Source organism: Neophocaena asiaeorientalis, unplaced genomic scaffold, assembly GCF_003031525.2.
Source record: "Neophocaena asiaeorientalis asiaeorientalis breed wild unplaced genomic scaffold, Neophocaena_asiaeorientalis_V1.1 scaffold77, whole genome shotgun sequence".
Classification (NCBI taxonomy): Eukaryota; Metazoa; Chordata; class Mammalia; order Artiodactyla; family Phocoenidae; genus Neophocaena; species Neophocaena asiaeorientalis.
In genome coordinates, this window is record NW_020174645.1 from 160,761 (window position 1) to 182,280 (window position 21,520).

At 57.9% G+C, this 21,520-nt stretch overlaps 1 protein-coding gene across 2 annotated transcripts in view; it reads right to left on the minus strand.

The window, feature by feature from the left end:
- ADGRD1 (adhesion G protein-coupled receptor D1) overlaps nucleotides 1-21,520 on the minus strand; it is a 141,183-nt gene that overhangs the window by 8,838 nt on the left and 110,825 nt on the right. For both annotated transcript variants that reach the window (XM_024758649.1, XM_024758648.1), the window contains 5 exons: nucleotides 20,375-20,478; nucleotides 18,789-18,900; nucleotides 16,135-16,288; nucleotides 10,859-10,925; nucleotides 8,431-8,497 (listed from right to left, as the gene is read on the minus strand). In XM_024758649.1, the coding sequence (XP_024614417.1) occupies nucleotides 8,431-8,497; nucleotides 10,859-10,925; nucleotides 16,135-16,288; nucleotides 18,789-18,900; nucleotides 20,375-20,478 (504 nt within the window). The remainder of the gene's footprint in view (nucleotides 1-8,430; nucleotides 8,498-10,858; nucleotides 10,926-16,134; nucleotides 16,289-18,788; nucleotides 18,901-20,374; nucleotides 20,479-21,520) is intronic.

The following is a 21,520-nucleotide window of genomic DNA, read 5'->3' on the forward strand; positions in this document are numbered from 1 at the left end:
GGACCTCTCCCTTGTATCTGAAAACTTCTGAGGTCATTTACAGAGTCGGTGAGGAGTCCCGCTCCCAGCCACATGTGAACCTTCAGGCCTGAGCACAGGCAAGGACAAAGGCGTTCCTGGCAGGCCACACAGGGAAAGTGGCCCTCCCCACACAAGACCTGGGCCACAGCAGAGCGTCCCCGTCTCTGAAGGGGACTCAGGCCCCTCCTGCCCCGGCCGGACACGCCGCACACATATCTGCGTTCCTGGCCTGAACGCCCTCGTTAGAGGTCTCCTTCTGGGGGCCCAGCCTGAGGCTTTTCCAAAGCATCTCTGCTGATACCCCTTATCTCAGGGGCCTTGCAGACACTTCTCCGCGAGCTGCCTCAGTACCCAGCTCCCAGGTCCAAGGCTCAGCAGCAGCCTCTCCCTCAGAACCCGCTCAGCAGCGAGGCACCCCTGCCCGCGCGGCTCCGCGGGAGGGGGTGCTGGGAAGCTGGCACCCCTGCCCGCGCGGCTCCGCGGGAGGGGGTACTGGGAAGCTGGCACCTCTGCCCGTTTAGCCCCTTGCTTATACCATCACTGTAAGTGAGTAAAGCTTTCATCATTAGTCTTTAGAGCAAACACAGAACAGATGCTGTCAGTGGGGCCCCTGTCTTCGCTGACCATCTCCGCACCCGGCAGCTTGGCTTCTGACAGGCTGCCTCGTTGGCCCCGTTTTCTCGCCTGTAAAGTGAGGGTGACGCTGGAGGTCTTCCGAGGTCAGGGCACACAGGAGAAGCCAGCAGATGGGAACACCAGTGCCCTCCAGGCCTCCCCGGCCCGCACTGGCTGACCGGGTTAGCACCACAGGAAGGCCTCACTCCGCAGACAAGAAAGGGGTGGGCCAGCACAGACGTCAGGCTGCTGGTGTGACAACGCAGGGACTTTGCCATTCAAGCGGCTCAGTGACCGAAGCCAGGGGACTAACTGGTTGGCGCTTTAAGCATGGGGATGTCTATTCCAGACGCCGAGGTCCAGTGAAGTCTGCGAATAGCTTGCTCTGAGGTCACACAGGCGCTGCACCCGCGCGCCCAGAAGGAAGCCCGTCCTCGCCTCCAGTGACAATAGCTGCGTCACGGAGCTGGGAAGCAGGGCCCGAGTGGCCAATCAGAAGCCACAGTCCCTGCTGCTCTCACCAAGATTCAGCGATTTTTCGTGATTAAAGGCTTTTCAGCCTGTGGTTCATTTCTAGAGTTCTGAAATGTTTGGGTTTTTTCCACGTATAATTCTCCCAGTAGCTTCTTTGTATTCTAGGGGGAGAACATTTACTGAGGTCCTCTGTGTGCCATCCTGTAAGTCCTGCCTCTTTCGCTTTGGGAATTTATATCCTGGGTTCCTCACCCGCTGGCCAAAGCTGAAGCCTTGTTTGCTAACCATAAAGACTGGAAACACTTGAATTGTTCCCAACAGGGACCAGGTTTGGGGGCTACCATGGGCAGCCTACTGTGTGGATGCATCACGGACCAAGGCGGCTCTTCCTGTGCAGATAAAGCCAGAGGTCCAGCACACACTGTGTGTGCGGAAAAGGCACAGAATGAGGTGAATATATATTTATATTTGCCTGTATCTTCAGAGCATCCCTAGGATACACAAGAAGTTAGCATCAGGGGTTGTCTGTTTCGGGGGCGGGTGGAAACCAAGGACTTAAGAGAGACACGTGGGCAGAGACTGCTCAGATGTATACATTGCTAAGCTTTGCTTTCAAATTTTTAACCATGTGTGTTAATGTTCAAAAATCAAATTGCTTAATTACACTATAAAAGGGAAATAACATCAATCCTTTTTCCTGTGACTGTCTCAGTTATGACCTTGGGCTCAGGAGGAAAACAGGCTTAACTGTGAAGTGTCCCAGTAATTCAGGGAAGGGGATGGAGAAGCCACAGAGCCTGGGACCCGGGAGACGGATGCCAGGCAGCCTCTGGGGAGGAGCCTGAACACCGCACGTGACCCCAGAGGTCTCATCACAACCACCTCCCCCTTTGCTGGCCGGAGGCTGACCCGGGATTCTGCCCTAGACCTCTCAGGCGTGACGCCAGACGATTCACACTGCTGTTCCCAGACGCTGTGATGTGGCCGCTGAATGGATATCAGATTACAACTGTTTCGCAGACATAGGAATGCTACAAGTGATGAATTCGATTTCAGGTCTTTTGTCATTTCTTGGCCTCTGTACTTAAGACCCGGAAGGAAGCGTTTCAATAATGTTTAAGCTGCCCACGTGATTGGCTGTTACAATTCGTCGTCATGCCCATGTCTCCGAAGCTTTTGCTGGGATTTATTTATTTCCCCTCTCCCTCTTTCAGCCGGGGGCCTGTCTGATCTCATTTGGCGTGCGCGCCCCCCCCCCCCCCTCCCCCCCGCGTTGGTAAGACAATGACGTTGGCCACGGCAGCACGAGAGAAGGTGCTGGCTAACCTCCGAGCCTACATTAATGCACAATTAAGTGGGAGACAGCAGCTGAGGGTGCAACAAATCTGGCGTTTCATGAAAATACAAACCAGAAGCGGGCCTGGCCCCTCAACTCCATTTCGCTCGCCCTGGCTTGTGCCTGGTGCAAACTGGGAAAGGCCCTGGGGTGAGGCGTTTGTAACGTGAACGTGGAGTATTTCATCAACTAAGTATCTCCGCGTTAGAACAGCCAACAAGCTACTTCTGACAGATGTCAAACCAATAATCCACAGGCCGCATTTCAGCAAAAAAAAAAAAAAAAAAAAAAAAAGGGGGGGGGAGGGGTGGAGGGAGGACACACTCAAGACCATGGGGATTTTTGCTGGGGGGAGGGAACGGCTGGGCAGGGCTCTGGGGTCGGGACCACGCTCTGTCTCTTGATTGGACTCAGGGCCACTTAGGTATTTGTGAAAAATCATTGGGATGTGTACCACGATCTCACAGTGAAAGGTTATACATGCAGACACACATAAAGACAGAGTAAACGCTTCATGTGTATCTATACCTGTTTCTATGTCCATATGGGTATTTATGGTTCTGTATCTTTATGTCTGTAACTATCATTATAATCGTTCCCATGTCCGTATCTGTTCTTAGGAATTGGTAACTGGATCTGTATCTATGTATCTTTATTTATGTACCTGTATTTGTAGAGTCACACAACTAGCTTGGCTTCTGCCCAGGTGAGAGGAGGATTTTAAAACTCTAGACTCTTTCTCTTCCCGGACTTGGAGGTCTTTTTCCCGGGTGGCGCCAGCACGGAACAAGCCCCCTGGGGGGACTCAGGCTAAGGTGGCCCCTGTGGCCCATGGCGTCCCTGCTTCTGTAAGACCTGCCTGCCCCGTGGGCACTTCTGCACTCAGCCTCACTGGAGTCGCCCAGGAAATGGCATCCATGTCCCTTCACAATCGGGGAGAACCGTTTGTGAAGGGACAGGTGGTGGGTGCATATTTGGCAGTGGGGTGACAGGTAAGCTGAGAACCGGAAGGGGCCCAGTTCTGCCCTTTCCCTCCCGGCACTGGGCCCACCAGGCGCCACGGTGACAGTCCCGTCCCACAGGTTCCTGGCCCCCCGGGACCAACCTCACCGGGACACAGCGAAACCGCGCACCCCAACACGAACATGCACCTTTCCAAAGTGTTCTAGTTTAAAATGATGCTCGTGGCGTGTGGGTGTTTTTAAATGGATGGGATGTGCAAGCAAGTACCCCCGGACACAAACCCCTCTCTGGAGAACGCCATCCCGTGTGCATCCATCCAGACATTTCTTTCCCACGGGCGTGCTCACGTGGACATGTGCCCGAACAGAGCTTTGCACAAGTTACACAAAGGGGCCGGGCCCTACGTGTGATGCTGAAACCTGCTGTCTTCGGAGCACCTCTGGGAACAATGGGGCACGACTCAACATGGCACAACCCAGGGTCCTCAGAGGAAATGAGAAACACGGGACACTTCCGCCCCCGGCCAGCCTGAGCCCTGACAGTCGGAGAGGCTGGGTCTCAGGACCCCTCTGCCGCATCCCCTGGCCTGGGGTCTGCATGCTTTTTCTCTCAAGGTCCAGGGAGCAAACATTTTTGGCTTTTCAGGCCTCCCAGTCTCGACTGTAACAGCTAAACCCAACGGCTGCAGCATGACAGCCGCCACAGTTTGTAAATAAGTGCCCGGCACCTGCGCGGGATTTACCACACGAGCTGCAGTCAGCTGACCCTGCACTTGACCATTTTCAGCGGACATTCCCTCCCCCCAGCCCAGGGCTCTCCAACTTCCCACAGCCCACCTCGGACTGCAAGCCAGCACCACACCGGAATCACCGGGAGCTCTGAAAGGTCCATTAGACCCAGAACCTCCCAGGTGGGGCTCAGGCAGGAACCGTTCCCAAGCTCCCCAGGGACTCCATTAGTAACAAGTGTGAGAACTGCAGTCCTCACAGGTGCACGGCTGATGTCAAGGAGGGGGCTGGGGCGGGGCAGAGGTAACGCCCCCTCTGGAAGAACAGCAGGGCTCCAGCGAGCCCGGAGGACATGGGATGCGGGGACCCTGCTGCTGGACCCCTCGCTGTGGTGGGTGGTAGGGAAGGATCCAGGCAGGGCCGCCTCGGATCCCCCGCCGTCACTGACCAAAGTCAGAGGAAACAGCTCAGCCGGGGAGTCTGGGAGGGGGCGATGCTGCCGGGCCCTGCAGACCTGGGGGGTTAAGTCAGCACAGAGAGACAGCAGGGCGAGGCCTTCCACACTCACTTACTCCCCTTCCACCCCTGCCACAGCCCGCGCTCTGACCAGGAGGGTTGAACCGGCGGGGGGACTGGAGTCGGGTCTGAGCCCGAGCCTCCGTCTGGGTGACAGGCGAGTGGTCCTCCCGGACCCCAGGGGCCGGAAGGGAGGGCGCCCCGGGGTCGCTCACGGGAGCCTCTGTCACCCTGTGAAAGGCCGGGCGGGAAAGTGACTGCAGATGGCCCTCACGCAGCCCCGGGACAGGGCACAGCCTGGAGGGAGAGCTCAGGGACGTGTCACCGCGACAACGCGCCACCTCCCGCAGCTGAAAGCAGTTGATGGAAGGACCCGGGCCTGGACTCAGAGCTCGGGGTTAGCGCCAAGGACGGACGCCCTGAGACCACAGTCCTTCCTGGAGGAGGTCTCCTTTACGGAACTGCTGTGCCATCGCCCTGGACTGGCAAAGACTGCAGTCCCCCTTCCCGCGCAGAGGTGACACAGCGTGTGATTCTAACCGTCTGTGACGGACAGAGAAGGAAACATCCCAAGCACCACAAGGGAGCCAGCAACCGGAGAGACGGCCAGGGCTCACGGGGTGCTGGGGACCCCAGCTCCTGTGACACAGAAGGGCTGAGGGCAGAGGGACAGCCTCAGGGACCCTGCAGCCAGTGCTGCCGACAGGAGTGTGGCCTGTGGGGGACGGAGCACCGTGCACCCACTGCCCTGCGCGAGGGATCGGAGGGTGCACTCCTGGCCCCAGTCTCCTCCCTCCCTCTGAGCCTGGTCTGTTTCCATCCGGACCGGCCCCCGGGGACACTGAGAACAGGAGTGGAGTGGCATGGGAGGGGCACCCAGCTGACGCCCGCAAGGCCCCCGTCTCCCTGTCGCCCACCCCTCCCACCAGGGCCCTGCACGGACCCTACAGAGAGCCCGGTGGGCCCACGAGCCCTGCAGAGCTGGGAGCACAGCACCGCCTCTCCTCTGGCACAGAGGCCCGGGGGCTGGGGCCACGGGGACCCAGGAGGCTCGCAGAGCCAGCACGTCAGGGAGGGAATGCCCCCGTCTCCCGCTTGTCCCCGTGGCCGTGGACACGCCTGAGCACACGTCACCCGGCAGGGGACCGGCACGGAGGGGAGCGGAGTCAACGCAGCCTGAAGGGGGGCAGGGGGGGCGTGTGTGGGGCTGGAGCCACCGCCCTCCCTTGTGTCCCGAACAGACGACGACAACACGATGATGCCCCAACTCCGCCCTTCTGGAAACCCTCTACCAAGGAGATGCTGCTGCACCTCTGTGTGGCCTGAGGATGTCTGAGTGGAATTTTAATTAAGGAGGAAAAAGCCACATCTTTAGGCGTCTTCCCTTGGATACGTTTTTAATTAACCACCAGGGCCCACGGCTTCAGTCAGTGCCACCGAATTTGATACATAGTCAAAAGAAGCTTTCAAATCAGCCATTGGGGAAGGGAGCAGGGGGGTGAGTGAAAGGAGGGCTGGCTTCACAGTATTTAGGAAAGATCCACATGGAGGGGATGCAGGAGCGGTGGGCTCCAGGGCCATCCACAGACCCTCTCCAAATAAGTCCATCCTCCGGCAGCCATCCTCGGTGACACAGAACGTTGGATCTGCCCTTAGGACTGGGGGGGGCAGTCCATGTGCCACCACAGCCGGGACACCCGGTTGGGGGGGTGACGGATGAGGACACCAAAGGCTCAAGTGTCTCTGGCTGGAGTCCCTTCCCTCACCTTCAGTACCAGGCTCACCTGGGGGCTCAACACCCTTCAAAGGCAGCACCCTCAGAGGCAGTGAGCATGGCCTGGCTCCCACCCATGCGTGGAGAGCATGTTCTAGGGTCCCAGCCAAGGGTGTGGAGAGTGTGTTTTGTGGATTTGCACAAGGTGGGCAGGAGGGGTGGGGGGTGCCCTGATGTCAGCCCCCAACACCTGTGGGGAGAGATGCCCAGACTGGGACAGCATGGCGATGCCTCACCTCTGACCAGACCCCAGACAGGCTCAGCACCCAGGTACTGGCACCCCCCTCTCCCAGGGTGAGATCCCCACCTCTAGCCCCGAGAGTTCAGGGGGATATAATAATAAACCCTGCCCCTGGATAGTCACGTGATTTGGGCCTGACCAATCGTCTGCCTCCACCCCAGCCTCAGTGATTGGCTCTGGAACAGACACCTGACCCATGGGAGCCAATCAGAATCTGCCCTGGGACTTCTGCTGGGACTGCTGGGAACAGTGCCTCCCTCCTTACCCTGAACTGCAGAGCTGGAGGATGTGTCAGGGTACCAGCTCCATCATGTCCCCGCCCCCCCAGGAAAGCCTGCCTGAGATGGAGCCAGCAAGGAGGCAATGGGACCATGGGGTGAGTAGGAGATACCTGTGGACATCACTGAGTGCCTGGAACCAGCCATGCCTGATTCCCCTGTTTCCCAGGGCTGAGCCTTTTCTACTCAAGGGCACTCAAGCTGGTTTACTAGCACCTGGGGAGAAGGGGGAGGAGAGAGAACAAAAGGAAGAGAGCGAGTGGAAGGATGTGGGGGAGGAGAGGAAGGGGACACCTAAACTAGTACAGTTACCATCACGGGCCAGGATTTTCTCATTCTACTTATTCCCTGCACCTTAATTTGCCCCTCTGTAATAACAGAAATTACCATCTCTCCAAGCAGCTAATTTAGGGGCAAGTGAGAGAGAAATTTAATGTAAAAACACATTCAGATCTTAAAAAAAAAAAAAGATGCTCTATAAATTTGAGCTTTATTATTAACGTTAAATAACTTCATGGGAAACCAAGTATAAGGACCCAGGGTTAGAGCTGTGGCCCAGGCCTGGCCAATCAAGGCGTTCCAGTCCTTTGGCCAATCAGAGCATTTCATTCTTCTGGCCACAGTGAGGGCTGGCCAATCAGAACATTCCGTTCCTCTGGCCAATCAGAGCATTCTGCTCCTCTGGCCTCAGCGAGGGGCCCATGGTGGACAGAGTTCCAAGCCAGGCCCATCAGAAATGATGAAAACCGATCCCAGGATTTGGTGGGACGTGTCGGTAGGACAATAAGGAGAACAACAAAGGAGGGTTTTTTGCCCCGTGGCAGTTATTGTAATTCTGTGTGGTCCTAGACTTTCTTAGCAGCATCTGGGGCAACCTATCTAAGAATGGAGCGAACTGATAGGCAAACAAAGCTGAGAAGTGGGGCGCCAGGACCACGTGGAGACGGCCTCGTCTGAACCCCAGATGCACAGCCACGGCAAACGTTCCTGCCTGTGAGCTTAGAGACCCCCATTTCTGTCACCCTCTCTGAGTAGGTCCCTCATTATCACAGGGATTCTGTTGCGTGTGGCTCTCGGGAGGCTCTGACGAAAACGCCCTAACAGAGCCCTGGATCCTGCATCTCCTTGACCACGGAGATGTGCATGTGAGGAAGTCATGGAAGAGCATCGGGAAAGAAAAGAACCAGTTGGGTCTGCACTGCCCCTCCTGGACACACACCCACACCTGCTGCTTCAGCATGAAAAGCCCCGAGGGCCTTAAACAGATCTGCATTAAACCTGAAAACCTGCCCAACCTTCCTGAGTATCATTCGGGGAAAGGAGGCTCTGGGTCACACCCCCATGAGGGGCTGTAACAAGACCCATGCTGCCCCAGCTTAGGACGTGCTCTCAGGTGGCCCAGCTGCACCTCTACAAAGCCCAGGGCTTCCTCCACTCCAGCCCCTCCCCAGCCCAGCTCCGCGCCCACACGGCAGAGGACGTACCACGATGATGAACAGAGCAGGAGCTACGAAGGCCCAGATGGCACCATTCCCGAGCGACAGCCAGCAACTGTGGAAGGGGGCAGAGGGTTACTCCAGGGTATCATCCCACGTCCCAGGGGCCCTGCGTCCAGGACAGTACAGGGACACCGTGGGGCGCAGTCACAATGACATTGTTAACCCCTACAAATGTGTCTGTATCCTGTCCATGACCTCACGCCTCCCGCTCTTGGGAAGAATGTTCCAGGTCTGTAGACTGGCTCGGGGAAAAGAAGGCTTTTACAGGTCACCTGGTTAGTGAAAAAATTCGCAGTCTCTGAAGAGTCCGCCAAAATTCAAAGGAGGTTTGAATTTTATTACGAGAAATAAATCAGTGGGCTTTTGCCAGGGGCCGGCTTCCTTCCAGGGCATTTCAAATACTGACTTCACTAGTGTCTGCTTGCAGGGATTCAAGGAGTGAGGAGGCATCACGTGACGCTGTCATCAGTGCCATCCCCCGGCCCCGCTCCACAACCGAGAAGAAAGGTCCCAGTGGATCCCAGCCACAGCTCTGATTTCCAGGGAAGCCTCATCTGGGAAGCAGGGTCCAGTATGAGGATACGAAAGTGCTCCTGGCTTACGAGACACGATTCCAGGAACTCAGGCAGGACTACCATCTTCCTCTCCAGAGCATCAGAACCGCCAAGAGCCCGGGGTCCCTGAGACACGTCACCTCCCTGGATCTGGGGGCAGCCCTGGGGGCCTGGCACACCCGCCAGGGTCTGGTGAGGCGCACGGTGCATCCTCACGGACGCAGGACGTGGACGTCCCTGCGGGGCCGCCTGGACACTCACTCACGCCTGCTCACCCAGCGCAGCCCCCTGACAGCACAGCACCGCCCCCTGTAACCCCATGGCGCCCCTGAGGCAGGCACTGTGATGACCCCCCCCTGCACGGGAGGAAGCTGAGGTCCAGGGACGTTCGGGGACCCGAGTCCATGCCTGCGCCCTGCCCTGCTGCCCGCGTCCTCCCCCGAGACCTCCTGGACCAGGAGACACGAAATGCCCCAGACAGGTGACAGCGCCTGTAAGAGGCTCGTTCCCATCTGCAACCCAGAGCATGGAGAAAAGAGCCTCCCATCTGAGGACGCGGCACTTAACATGGAAACACACGGCGAGTCTGGTGGTCCCTCTGCAAAGGGGCAGCTCCAGCCCAGGCTCCCTGGGAGGGTGGGGATTCTGCAAGAGGAAGCTCGTGCTTTCCACCATTTTCGTGCAGAAGGTTAAGTGGGTGAGGACCTTCAGATCCCCGGTCCTCCCCAGACACTCAGGGAGCTTCGGGACCTTTGCTGGGGCTGCCTCGCTCTCGGGCACATGAGTGGGTGAGAGGCTGACATCACAAACAGACCGTGGAGCTGAGACGCACCGTGGGCGGCCCAGCATCTGCGCTCCCAGATGGAAAGACACGGAACAAGTGCCACTGAGATGTGTCTGAGGAGAAGTTTCTTCTTTTAATTAGTGCCTTGGCTTCGGATACACGCAGGCTTGCAAGGAATGGGACAGAACGATGGATGTTTAATCGTTCTTACTTCCGTATGGACTCAGAGAGCGCTTTCCTTAAGTGCTTCATCTTCAGGAAATTGTTGCCCTAAAGTAGAAAAAGCCAGGTTCCTCCCGGTTTAGCAGCTCAGCTGAGAAATTATCTCAGGCTGAAGCCGGAACAATGTTGAACTCCCTCCCTCTCCTCTTAAAATCTCTCCGTGGCATTGTCACTCAGTGGTTCTTCAGCTTGGCTGAGGAGAGGGGCAGCTCCCTAAAGACAGATGACCTAAAGCCTTTTTCTCTTTGGGAGGAAAGGAATTCAAATTTCTGGAAGGTGAACACCTGACCTGGTTGCACAGTCCCAACCCAGCCTCTTCCTGGTTCAACTAGCTGCAGTTTCAAAATAGCGGCACGAGGTCTGGCACATACACAGTCCCGTCTGCGGCTGCCCCAGCGGTGAGAACGCCCCCTTGCGGGTGCACATCAGATTACACCTATTCACACAGTCACGTCTTCACTCGGCTGTAATTTAACGGGACTTCTTATGTACGAGGCACTTGCTGACCACCCCAAGAAAGGGTCAGCATAAAACAGGGCTCCACAGGCGACCAGGCTGTGTGTCCAGGACAGCCACATGGATGAAAAGCTCCCATCCGAGACTCATCCGGGCCACCCAGTGCAGGAGGCACTCTGACCCCCTCGATGCTACTTCCAAGGTGGGACGAAGCCCAGAGCACCGCCGGGGGTGTTTCTCACTCTGTCAGGCCTTTTTTACTGCCAGGGCTGGAGGAGACCAGCCTTGGACAGACCCCTCCCCGAGAAGAACACAGAAAGACAAGGAGCCATGGGGACCCTCACCGTGCCCCTCCCCACGGGAGTCCTGCCCACACAGGGATCACCCCTTCACTTACTTCTTACTTGTTCCGTAACTGTCCATGGCAAAGACTACTGAAATGATACAGATCAGAAGAGGAAAACCTGCAGAAAGTGAGAGCAGGAAATTTTATTAGCTTTGCTCCAGTCTCCTCTGACACGTTCATTCATTTATTCATTTATACCTGACGTGTACAAAGAAATGTGCGCTAAGTGTTGAGGACACAGAACAGCCCCTAGGCTCCAGGAATTTAGAGTCTAAACAAAGAGATAACTAACACGCGCGCGCGCGCACACACACACACACACGCATTTTAGGGCAGATCTGTTATGAATCTGATTCTGTATCTGAAAACAACGCCCTTCCGGCTGCTGGAAAAGCAGCATATGCCCAGGCCTCTGTCCGATCAGCTCCCTGAGCACAGCCTCTCCCTCTGCTCCCCTGCAGGGAAGGGAGGGGGGTGAAGAGACAGCAAAGGGTCCCTTTCCACCCACGGACCCTCCCCTCCAGAGGGTGGCCAGGAGAAAGGGCTCCTGACCAGGACACTGCATTTTGCAGATTGCTAGGGTAAAAGGGGGCAGGGGAAGATACATTAGCACAGGCGGCTCCTGTGCCCCTCTGGCCGAGCCTGCCCAGCCCGTGGGAGATCTGCTCCAGGACCTAGAGGGAAGCCTGCTCCCGGCTCCAGGCCTGGGCGCCTCAAGGCCTCAGCCCTCCTGCGACCTCTGGTGGCTTGGTCAGCTCCACACCGGCCCTCTGAGGATCAGTGTTAAATGATCTCCTTGAAAAGGAGTCTCTGGAGAGTGGTCCTGTCTCTGAAACACTTTGTCTTGATGTCAAAATAGTCTGACCACATCACAGGACATCTGGACAAGACAGCCGCCGGGCCCTCAAAGGAGACCAGCGAGCAGCCTCTGGGGAGAGGTGGACAGGCCAGGGGACAGGAGGGGACGCACCTCTCACTGCTGACCCGCCGTCACACTCGGGTTTTCTACCCGCGTGCACGACCTCATGGAAGCCAGAGCGTTTCTCGGTGTTGGAGCCTCTGGCTGTGGCCTCCTGCCCTGATGGACTCAGAGTCACAGGAGACAAGGGGGACGCCGAGGATCTGGCCCGTACCTGCCGCCCACTCACTTGGGGCCTCGGTTTCCTCAGACGTTGCAGGGAACCCCACTGCCTGGCTCTCTTGGGAGGATCACATGGGCCCTGAGATGGTGAGGGGACCTGGGGACATCGGGCACCAAGACTCCCCCCCGTCCCATCTTCCCAAGGAAGCTCAAGCCTTGGGGTGTGGGAGGAGAGGGCACTGTGTGAGCTCTGGGTCCACAGGACAGCCCAGCAGGTGCACATGGGACCCTGCAGAGTCCCCAGGGCCCCGTCCGGGGGTGTTGTGGAAGGTGCAGTAAGAACCCGAGGTGCCTGGAAGGACGGATTTTCAAACTCAGTGGTTGAGGCTTCACTTTGAGTCAACACCACGTCCCCCTCCCCGGATCGTGGCCACGGTGGGGGCCCAAGTCAGGGGCTGGCATTTCTTTGCTGCCCAAAGTTAAACGGAGGAGGTGAAGATTCTTTTTCTGCCTGCATAACTGACACGTTTCTCCTACGATCCCCAAAGCAACGCTGACACTCAGAGGACAGGCCACAGGGCAGTGACTGGAAGGGTCTGAGAAGAAGGTGGGCCCTGCCCTCTGCTTTCTCTGAAACGCGCTGCAGGGGCCGCAGCACCGTGTTCTATTCCCAGGATCCCCCAGGAGAGCTGTGCAGCCTCAGGGAACCAGCTGAGCCTCTCTGGGCCGCCATGTTCTCACTCTGGAAACGGAGGTGACAGCACGTCCCATCAGGCTGTGGTGAGGATCACACACGCTGCGGCCATGGACGTGATGAAGGATGCGCTGATGTATGAAGCCCGTCTCTGTATAATGACCTCCACTCTTATTAACTAGCTCTGATGCCTCTTCCACTGTTGCTATCGTCTGAAATTCACACCCCATAACCCATGCAGACACTTGACCTGCTTCCGCAGGTTGGGGTTCCTCTGGTCCTGTCCTATGGACGTTGACTTTGTGGCGCTCAAGAAGTGCTCTCTTTGGAATGTGGTGACCTTTCAGAGGGACCACACTGGCGCTTCCCTGGCTGCTGCCCCTAAGATCCAGGGAAGGAGGGAGGGGCGATGTGAGGGGCAGCCATAAGGAGCATTGCTGTGAAATATTAACCCAGAGAGGAGGGATGATATGAAACCCAACCCAGGGGCGCAGATGCCTCGACAGAAAAGGGGCAGAGAGATGACAACGCTGGGAGACAAGTGGCCCGGCCTCCGGTAGAAGTCACCGTGCCACATTCCGGATGCCTCCTTCTGGGCACGCAGCGGCTGGCACTTCTGCACCCTGGGGCTGTTGAGCTGTCGGCTCCTCCTGGGCAGTGAGCTGCAAACAGAATTGACCCATGCCTCTCTCGGCTAAGTATTGATTTCCCGGGTGACATCTACCCAGGTCGTCTTCTCTCTCACAGCATCCAGCAGTGGCTCCAGGCAGCAACTTCTCCATCACCCTGGGCTCCTGAGGGACTGTCCCAAGCACAGCCCCTCCCACTGCCACCGGCCCGCTGAGGACACGCAACGTAATCAGGAGATAAACGCTACTGTTTCCAACCCACATGAGTTGGAGGCTGCTTGTTATAGCAGCATAACCCAGCCTGCCCTGACTGCTGCACGTCCCAGGGTCTTGGCACTGTGTCACCTCCCTGGGTCACCAGCGCCACTTCAGAGAAAGGCGGGTTCCAGAATGAACTCTGATGACGTTTTCACCCTCAGATGAGTGGGCGCTCACAAAAGAAATGAAGTCGTAACAGAGAAAAATAAAGCAAGCTGCATTTCTTTCGCTTCTGAGTTTATGATTGTTTCTTTCACTTCTGAGTTTGGGGTCAGAGATTCACGTCTGCTGTTTGTGGTCAGAGATGCATGTCTACTGCACTGACGTGTAAAGGCTCAACTGTTTTCTCACTCACCTGCTCTCCCCGTTCCCACATGAACCCCTTGAGGACAGAGATTACATTACACTCACCTTTCAAGTTCAAGCATAGGACCTAACATACAGCTAAACTGCAGGTATGTTGTTAAATCTGACACCTCCGATCCCAACTCAGCCAAAAACACAGTCCTTGAGTTTCAAAAAATGATACCGTTTGAAGGTCAGGGTAAGAGCACGGTGAAAATCTCCAGGGGAGTGGCCTCTCTCTGGGGGACCCTCCCTGCAGGGTGACCGCCCCCCGCCCCCGGGCCCTGGGTCAGCCTCCAGCTCCCTCTTAATTCATAACTGCAGGTAGAGAGAGGCCAGCCGCCTGCAGACTGTCTGTACTTAGGCCCACAGCCAAGTCGAACCCAATGAGAAGGAAGGACGCAGTTCAGAGCCGTGAGGAAATCAGTTAAGGGGACGCTCACGTGGAGACAGAGCCCTGCTGGAACCCAGCCCGGCGCTCCATTTGCAGGGAGCGTCTGACAGAGGCTGTACACTCAGACACCCACAGGGGAGGCGCTGGTATCAGAAACCATACAGTCGCAGCCAATGCTGTCAAGTAGGAACGGAAGCTCAGGGTTCCCAGATCACCTCACCCTTCAAAAGAACTCTATAATTTTCTGCAAAATCTCTCCATTTTTAAGTATTGGCAAATCATTCATTTTTTTCCTCCAACACGGTGCAGACCAAAGAAGAGATCCTTCAGGGCTGGATTGGATTATGACCCACACCTCCATCTTGAACCAACATACCCGACTCCTGTCACAGCAGAGACCAACTCCACACTTGTCATTCATTTCAACTGTCCCTGCTGTGGCTACGGGGTGTGTACGTGTGTGTGCGTGTACATATCTCTAAATTATTTGACCGTTCCCGTAAAGAAACCAGCCGTTACAGGTGGCTGGTCACTTGTCCTGTAAACCTTTTACTCAATGAAGTCAGAAGCTGGAGGCAGGAGCGACCCTCCTCTGTCAAGGAGTCACGGCAGGACGGAAGGAGACGATCGTGCCTGAGTTGGGCTCACCAGGAAGGAACCGGAGAGGAGAGGACATTCCTGCTGCTGCGAGGAGCCCAGCCAGAGCGCAGGCGTCCAGGTGCGGAGACGCGCGGCAGGGACGGCCAGTCTGCCCACAGGCGGGACGCAGGGCGTCACTGGCAAGCACCGGGAGCTCCCTGCGAGGCCACACCAGTTGGGAGGCGGCTGCTGTGTCTCCTCTCTCCACGTGGGCCCCGGTGAGCCTCTCCAGGCTCCCGGGAAAGCCAGGAGGGGCACATAACTTACCTCCACTACGTCCCCCCAATGAACCACGCTAGGAGCTCAAAGCACAAAGTAAAATGTTTGTCTGTTCCCTGCGCCATGAGGACCGTGAAAGTTAAATTGATCGCCAGAAAGCTAGAAACGAGTAGCAGGTCCCTTACGCTGCCTTAATGCTTTACGGCAGATGCAAGAACGCCAGGCGTCCATTACTCTGGCGGGAAGCAGGGTCTCCTGTGCCCTGGGGCTCCTCACAATGGGCAAGAAGGAAGTTAAAGTCAAGCCACTGGGGAGGTGACTCCCAGATTGAAGGACCACCATAACTCCTGCAAGTTAGCTTTAAAACAACACGACCACTTAGAGTCTCTATGAATTTTCTTAAGGGCATGCAGCCAATTCAGAAAAATTTATTCAAGAAAACCTACTAAGTCTGGGTAAACCTGACACGCTGGGACACCTGGGCTCCAACCTGCTCCGCTCCAGGCAGCAGTGGCCAACAACACAGGCTCCCTCCCCCGGGACCCAGTCTAGAGCCACAATATCTCCCGGGGGCAGGCTGCCTGCATTTCTCATTCTCCCCAGCGCCACGGGGCAGAAACTCTATTCCACGTAAGAGCGACCGAGAGATCAGAATTCCTTTCCTCCCTCCAACCACAAGCCATAGCGTACAGGGTCCATCCCAGGCGTGGCTGGCTGAGAATACAGGTCCCTGACTGCCCTCGCCCCAGGGCACCCATACACTGTGAGATTAGAGGCCACCTCCCCTGCCTGATACCCTGCATTAAAGCCGGGGTGTCAATCCAAGAGAAGCAGGCCACTGTCCCCGCACCGGCTCCAGAGCAGTGCCTCTGGGATTCTTCCCAGGGAGGAGGGAAGCCGACCATTAGAACAGAGAAATCCAAAGCACTCCCCACGGAAACTGACTTTTCTGAAAAACAGTGAGGGGAAGTTCAACCCGAAGAGCACCTGGCCTCCTAGAGGCGTTTCACGTGAAGATGAAATCACAACCCATCTCTGCCCCAGCCGCCCCATCCCATCCCCACCTACCCCATCCTATCCCATAGTAGTAGCGGTGTTTGCTGTCCTCTGATCCAAAGACCTTGATCACCATGCTGTAGAGATGCAGCCCTTCCACCAGCATCCACGCAAAGACGCTCAGGAAGAGGTAGTGCAGGAGCACGGCCAGCACCTGGCACGGGGCCTAGGATCAAAGCAACGGCAGGGAGGGTAAGCTCTCTCGGGTGTGAGCAGTGGGTGGGTGCTGTTGTCCCAACCTCCCTGCACCCATTTTCTGGGGAGCGCCTTCTAAACACGTGGCCTCACTTCCCTCCTGGGGAGTCGCGTCTTGCCTTTCCCAGCTGAGTGATTTGAGTGGGGCACGTGACTCAGGCAGTAGCCAATCACTGCACCACACCCCCTCCCAGGTACAGTGATTGGTTCATGAGAGGGCAGGGGCTCGGTCCGGCCAATCAGTGTAAACATCCCCACCCCTGCAGCAGGATTGGCTCAGGGGTGGGCACGTGACTGGCCGGGTTGGGTCGCCGGACGTGGGCTCTGGGGTGGGCGGAGGCGCCAGTGAGCAGGTTTCCCTCCTTCCTTTGGACGCAAGGACAGGAGCCCGGAGCTGTGGAAGCCACCCCGGCCCGGAGGCGAGGCGTGCAGAGTGGAGCGCGTGAGGGGAAGGGAGCTGAGGGGCAGAGAGAGAGCAGCCTGTGACGTGGCTGAAACCTCTAGACTCAGGAATTTTCAGGTCTCCATTTCAAGGTGTTGGTTACCTACCTGGAGCCAAAAGTCCTGAGCGACACGGCCGCTTCACTGGGCTTTACTCTCAGCAGGTATAATGAACAGGGTTGCACAAACTACCTGTAATGTCTGTTCCCTCTGGCTGCTCGGGGCACTGATACCCAGAAGACCCCCTGCCTTGGGTGTGACAAGCAGGCGGGGGCAGGGCCTGCTCAGCACTGCGCGCCCCTCTCCCCTGTCCAAGGCGGCAGTGGTCTGCTGGTCCCCCGTTTTGCTCCTAGTGTCTTGGCCACAACTCCAAGCTCAGACATGTGGGCTCAGATTCCCCCGGAGCCTCAATCAGAGATCCCCCCACCCACGCTCTCTATGAGTCCACCGCCACCCATCCCTAAGCTCGGATACAAGGGCCAGGGAACCAGGAGCCTGGGGAAGAAAACAAACATGAAAACCAAGAACAAACATCTCCATGGGGGCTCCACGTCCTGTCCTCCCCTGGCCCCCCGATCAGTGGATTCTCAGGAAAAAACAAAAAGGAACAAGTTACTGAAATGCCGTGCTTCTGGTCGTTAGGCTCTGTTAAAGTTGGATACAAATATGGGACACGTCTGTTATTTCTGTAGTCCCAGCACCGGTGGCCCTGCGTCTTCTAGGACCAGCTGCCCCTTTCATGTGGGGAGCGGCCCCTCCCCACACAGAGACTGGCCACCACAGTCACCTGTCCTGTCTGCCACAGAGGTGATCCAATGGACGGATCACTGAGAGCCCTGCCTGGGATTTTAGACACACGGGAGATTCCCCCGGTCCCTGGGGTCGCCATCTGCATGATGGGCGCCTGGACCGCTTCCCCTCCTGCTGCCATCACACAGGGGGGCTCACGCCTCGCGGTGTGGCTTGGACAGGCAGCCTCAGCGTCACCAGCTGAACCCAAATCTGTATTTTAAGAAAACCCCGTGTGATGATCCACAGTGGAGCTTGAAAAGCATCCAGTAGGAGAGAATGCGTCTGGTGCAGAGGCCTCATCCGTCCACGGCACAGCCAGGCACTTCTTAGATGCTTGGCTGAACCCCTCAACCTGCGAGCAGAGGAGGGCGGATCTCTCCTTAGGCAGCAGCCCCAGGACAGGCAGGTGGGCTGAGGACCCTGCTGGGCAGGGAGGACAAGACGCCCTGCTGACCCTCACTTCGTGGGATAAAGAGTTCATCCTCCATTAGCCAATCGTGATCGCGCCCCAGGACCACTGACCTACACTGCGTGGTTCCCCTTCCTTCCTGGTGTAGCGCAAGCACCTGTCTGCTGCTGCTTCCCTTCAACCAGGTTTATAACCCACGTCACCCAAGCCTGGCTCAATCTGGTCTCAGCATTTCACTTTCTGTGAGATCTAAGACTCCCTAGGCCCCCGGAGAACCCCCAGCCTGACACAAAGGACAGAGAAAAGGTGGGTCTGGGTCTTCACAGACCCTTTGCAGAGAGCGCCGGCCCTTGGCAGGCAGAGGGGGTGCGGCTGTGTGTATGGTCAGAGCAGCGATAGAGGGCGGTGTCGGCAGCAAGACCACATGAGGTCAGCACCTGGTCAGTGCTCACCAGGCCACCCTGGGTAAGTGGCTGTAACTCCCTCGTGCCTCAACCTGGCATCTACAGCAGGCGGGTTACGATGGCACCACCTCGTGGGCTTGTTACGAGGACTGACTGAGTGGATCTATGTAAGTCCTCAGCACGACGCCCGGCACGCAGTCAGGGCCGTAGGTATGGTCATTACCGAGACTGATGCTGAGCGGGGAAGCCACTCATACCTGTCATCTTCCCTGTCTCTCCCAGAGGAAACATAGCCTGGCTGTCCGGTGGTCTGAATTCTGAACTGAAGCCAGCAGGAGAAGGTGCCACCCCTGGTGACGTTCGGGGGAGGAGGGGATGGGAGGGAGGCCGGCTGTGGACCCAGCAGGACCAAGGGGGACACTCACCGTGCCCGGCTCGAAGTGGAAGCTGATGAGCAACACGACCTGGGCCACCAGGATGGCACAGGACAGGTTGGCGTGGATGTGGTAGCGCTGGTTCCGAATGGTGCTGACCGAGCTGGGGGCAGAGAGGCAGGGGTGAGGCCACCAAGGAGGGCTTGATAAGCCCGCCCAGATGCTGCCACTCCCGGCTGTGAACCCTCGATGGCTCCCTATTACTCTTGGAAACGACACAGCTCCTTCCACAGGCCCTACAGGGCCTGATCCTTGCCTGACTCAGCTCGTCCCTTCCCCTGCTCACAGACCCCCTCTTCCTGGAGGTTCTCCGAGACCCCCAGCCTGCTCCCGCCTCGGGGCCTTTGCACCAGCCATTCCTCTGCAGTGAAATGCCTTCCCGGGTCTCCCGTTAGAGACCTTCCCGAGCCCTAAGGAGCCCCGCTTCCTCTCTGAACTGCTCTCAGGGCTCGGACGGCTGTGAAGCTGTGTCTCCAGCCCGTGTATCCTCACTCGTTATCTGCCCCCCGACCCCCGCAGCCAGGTGTGTTTTTATCTGTCTTGGGCGCAGCTGCGTCCTCAGAGCTGACTACACGTGAGTGGGGTTGGCTTGCTGAGCAAATAGCGGGGGAACAAGGAGCGTCCTGAGCGTAGGCTGGGGTCCCTCCAAACCCACGCCGGTCTCCTCTCACCTGGCTCGGATCCCTCCAGAAGCTCCTATGTCCAGGGTGTACCCCTGCCCCCACCCCCCAGGGCGCCCGGGTCCCAGGTGGGCAGCAGCCGGGATGGGGGAGCCGGGGAAGCTGACAGCCTCCCCTGTTGATGGTGCCGCAGCCCCCGGCCAACCAAACCTGGGAACCCCCAGGAGGAACCCCAGGAGTGGAGGAAGAGGGGCAGATCAACTCCCGAGCGTCCCCGGAGAGCAGGCCCATCCAGGTGTGGGGAGGACGCCCTCCTCTGAGGCCCAGCAGCTCGGAGGGGAGTGTGCGAGCAGCGCTCAGTCAGCTGTCCGCCCAGACTCACGGCTCTCATCTTAGTTTTCTGTCCCAGTTCAGAAAGGGCCACGGATGGACTGAGCTGCCGGCCTCCACTTGGGGGGCTGCGGGGTGCCCTCAATCTCTGACCAGACGTGGCTTCAGCCGGCAGGGAGGCAGGGGCCCTCCAGTGTTCCCACCCCCGGGGCCTCCTGCAGCCCAGCCCCACGAAGCTGGCTGTTTTGATATCATTTGGGGGGCTCCTCAGTTCTGGCTCTCCCCTGGCCAGAGGACAGAAAGCCTTGTGGGCTGGGGACCTTTCCAGAGCCTTCCAGGTTAGCTGAAGCCAGGTGCCCTCCAATTCCACGGCACCTCCTCTCCCCTCTCTCTTTCCCAGCGCCCAGAGCCCCCTCCCTGCGCCCCAGATTTCAAAACAAAAGGTAATCGAGGAACAGCCGTCCAGCTGTCACACACCGTGTGCAGACTCTACGTGGGGGCCGGCATTTGCCGCCTCCCGAGTACAAGTGCCAGAAGGGAAATCGAAGTGGGCGGGGGCGGCACTGACAGTTGCACAAAGCCGCCCAGCCTCCTGGGAGGCCCGGGGGACGGCAGAAGGTGACTCACGATAGCACGGCGAAGGTGGCCAGCGTGACGGTCAAGCAGAGCACGGACAGCGAGCAGCCGATGTAGCTGACGGACGAGAGCGCCACCTGGTGTCCGCGCGTGAGCTGTGCGGGAAGCAGAGCGGAGGCAGTCAGCCGCCGCGGGGTCCAGGCCCCAGAGGGGGACTGGCCCTGTGGTTAATGTGGCCAGAGCCTGATCGCGGGGCTTCAGGCTGGAAGGGGTCCCAGGGCTAATGCAAAGCTGAGCACGAGGCAGCCACTAGACCGTCCGGGCTTGGTGGTGACCGCCAGTGCCTGCCTCTCCCCCTGACGCCCTGGTGTTGCCACCCAGAGGGCCAGTCCTTTGGTGTTGGCCCTTGGTTCTGCGCATTTCAGACGCTCCAAACGGCTCCACCCATCGCTCACATCCCTCCACCCGCCCAGCCCCTGCGCTGCGACCGCATCCCCTCCCTTCCCCCACTGCTCCCCGCGCCAGCGGCCCGCCTGCCCCGTGCCTCTGCGCCCGGTATGCAGGGTTCTCTTAAAAGCCTGACCCATAGGCCCCGGTGCAAGTCCCAGCTGACGACCTAGGAGTGAACTTTCACATGTGAAGTGCTCGGAGCAATGTAAGAGTTTGCTGGTATCCCTGACGCCCAGTAGAGCATAAACATACGCGGTAAGTCCAGTGGGTGCAAAGCCACAAAGGACGGTGACAGCAACCACAGCTCACCTAACAGCACAACCCAGGACTCCAGAAACTGGCCTCTCGAGGTCACATACATCTGACCCTGGGATCCAAGAAACCCCGTACTCCCTAAGCCACACGCCTAGGAGCGCAGCTTCCCTCAGAGGTCCCCGCTCCCCCGCAGCATCGAAGACCCAGCCTGGAGCTCGCTCTGCACTGACGCCGGCGCCAGACCTCAGGGTCCCTGCAGCCTTGGCCAGGACACCGGGGACCTCGGCCTCCAGTAAACTGCCTTCTTCCCTGTTCCCCGGGACTTAATTGGGAACAAAAGGAGGCAACTTGAGGTACGGAAAAGGGCTGTTGTCCAGGACGCGGGGCCCAGGAGGCCCCACCAGGAAACGTAAGTGGGTCACAGGGAACAATCTGGGAGCCAACCGGCCGGTTTCCGAGAACTGATAACTTAATCAGTCCCTGGCTGAATCC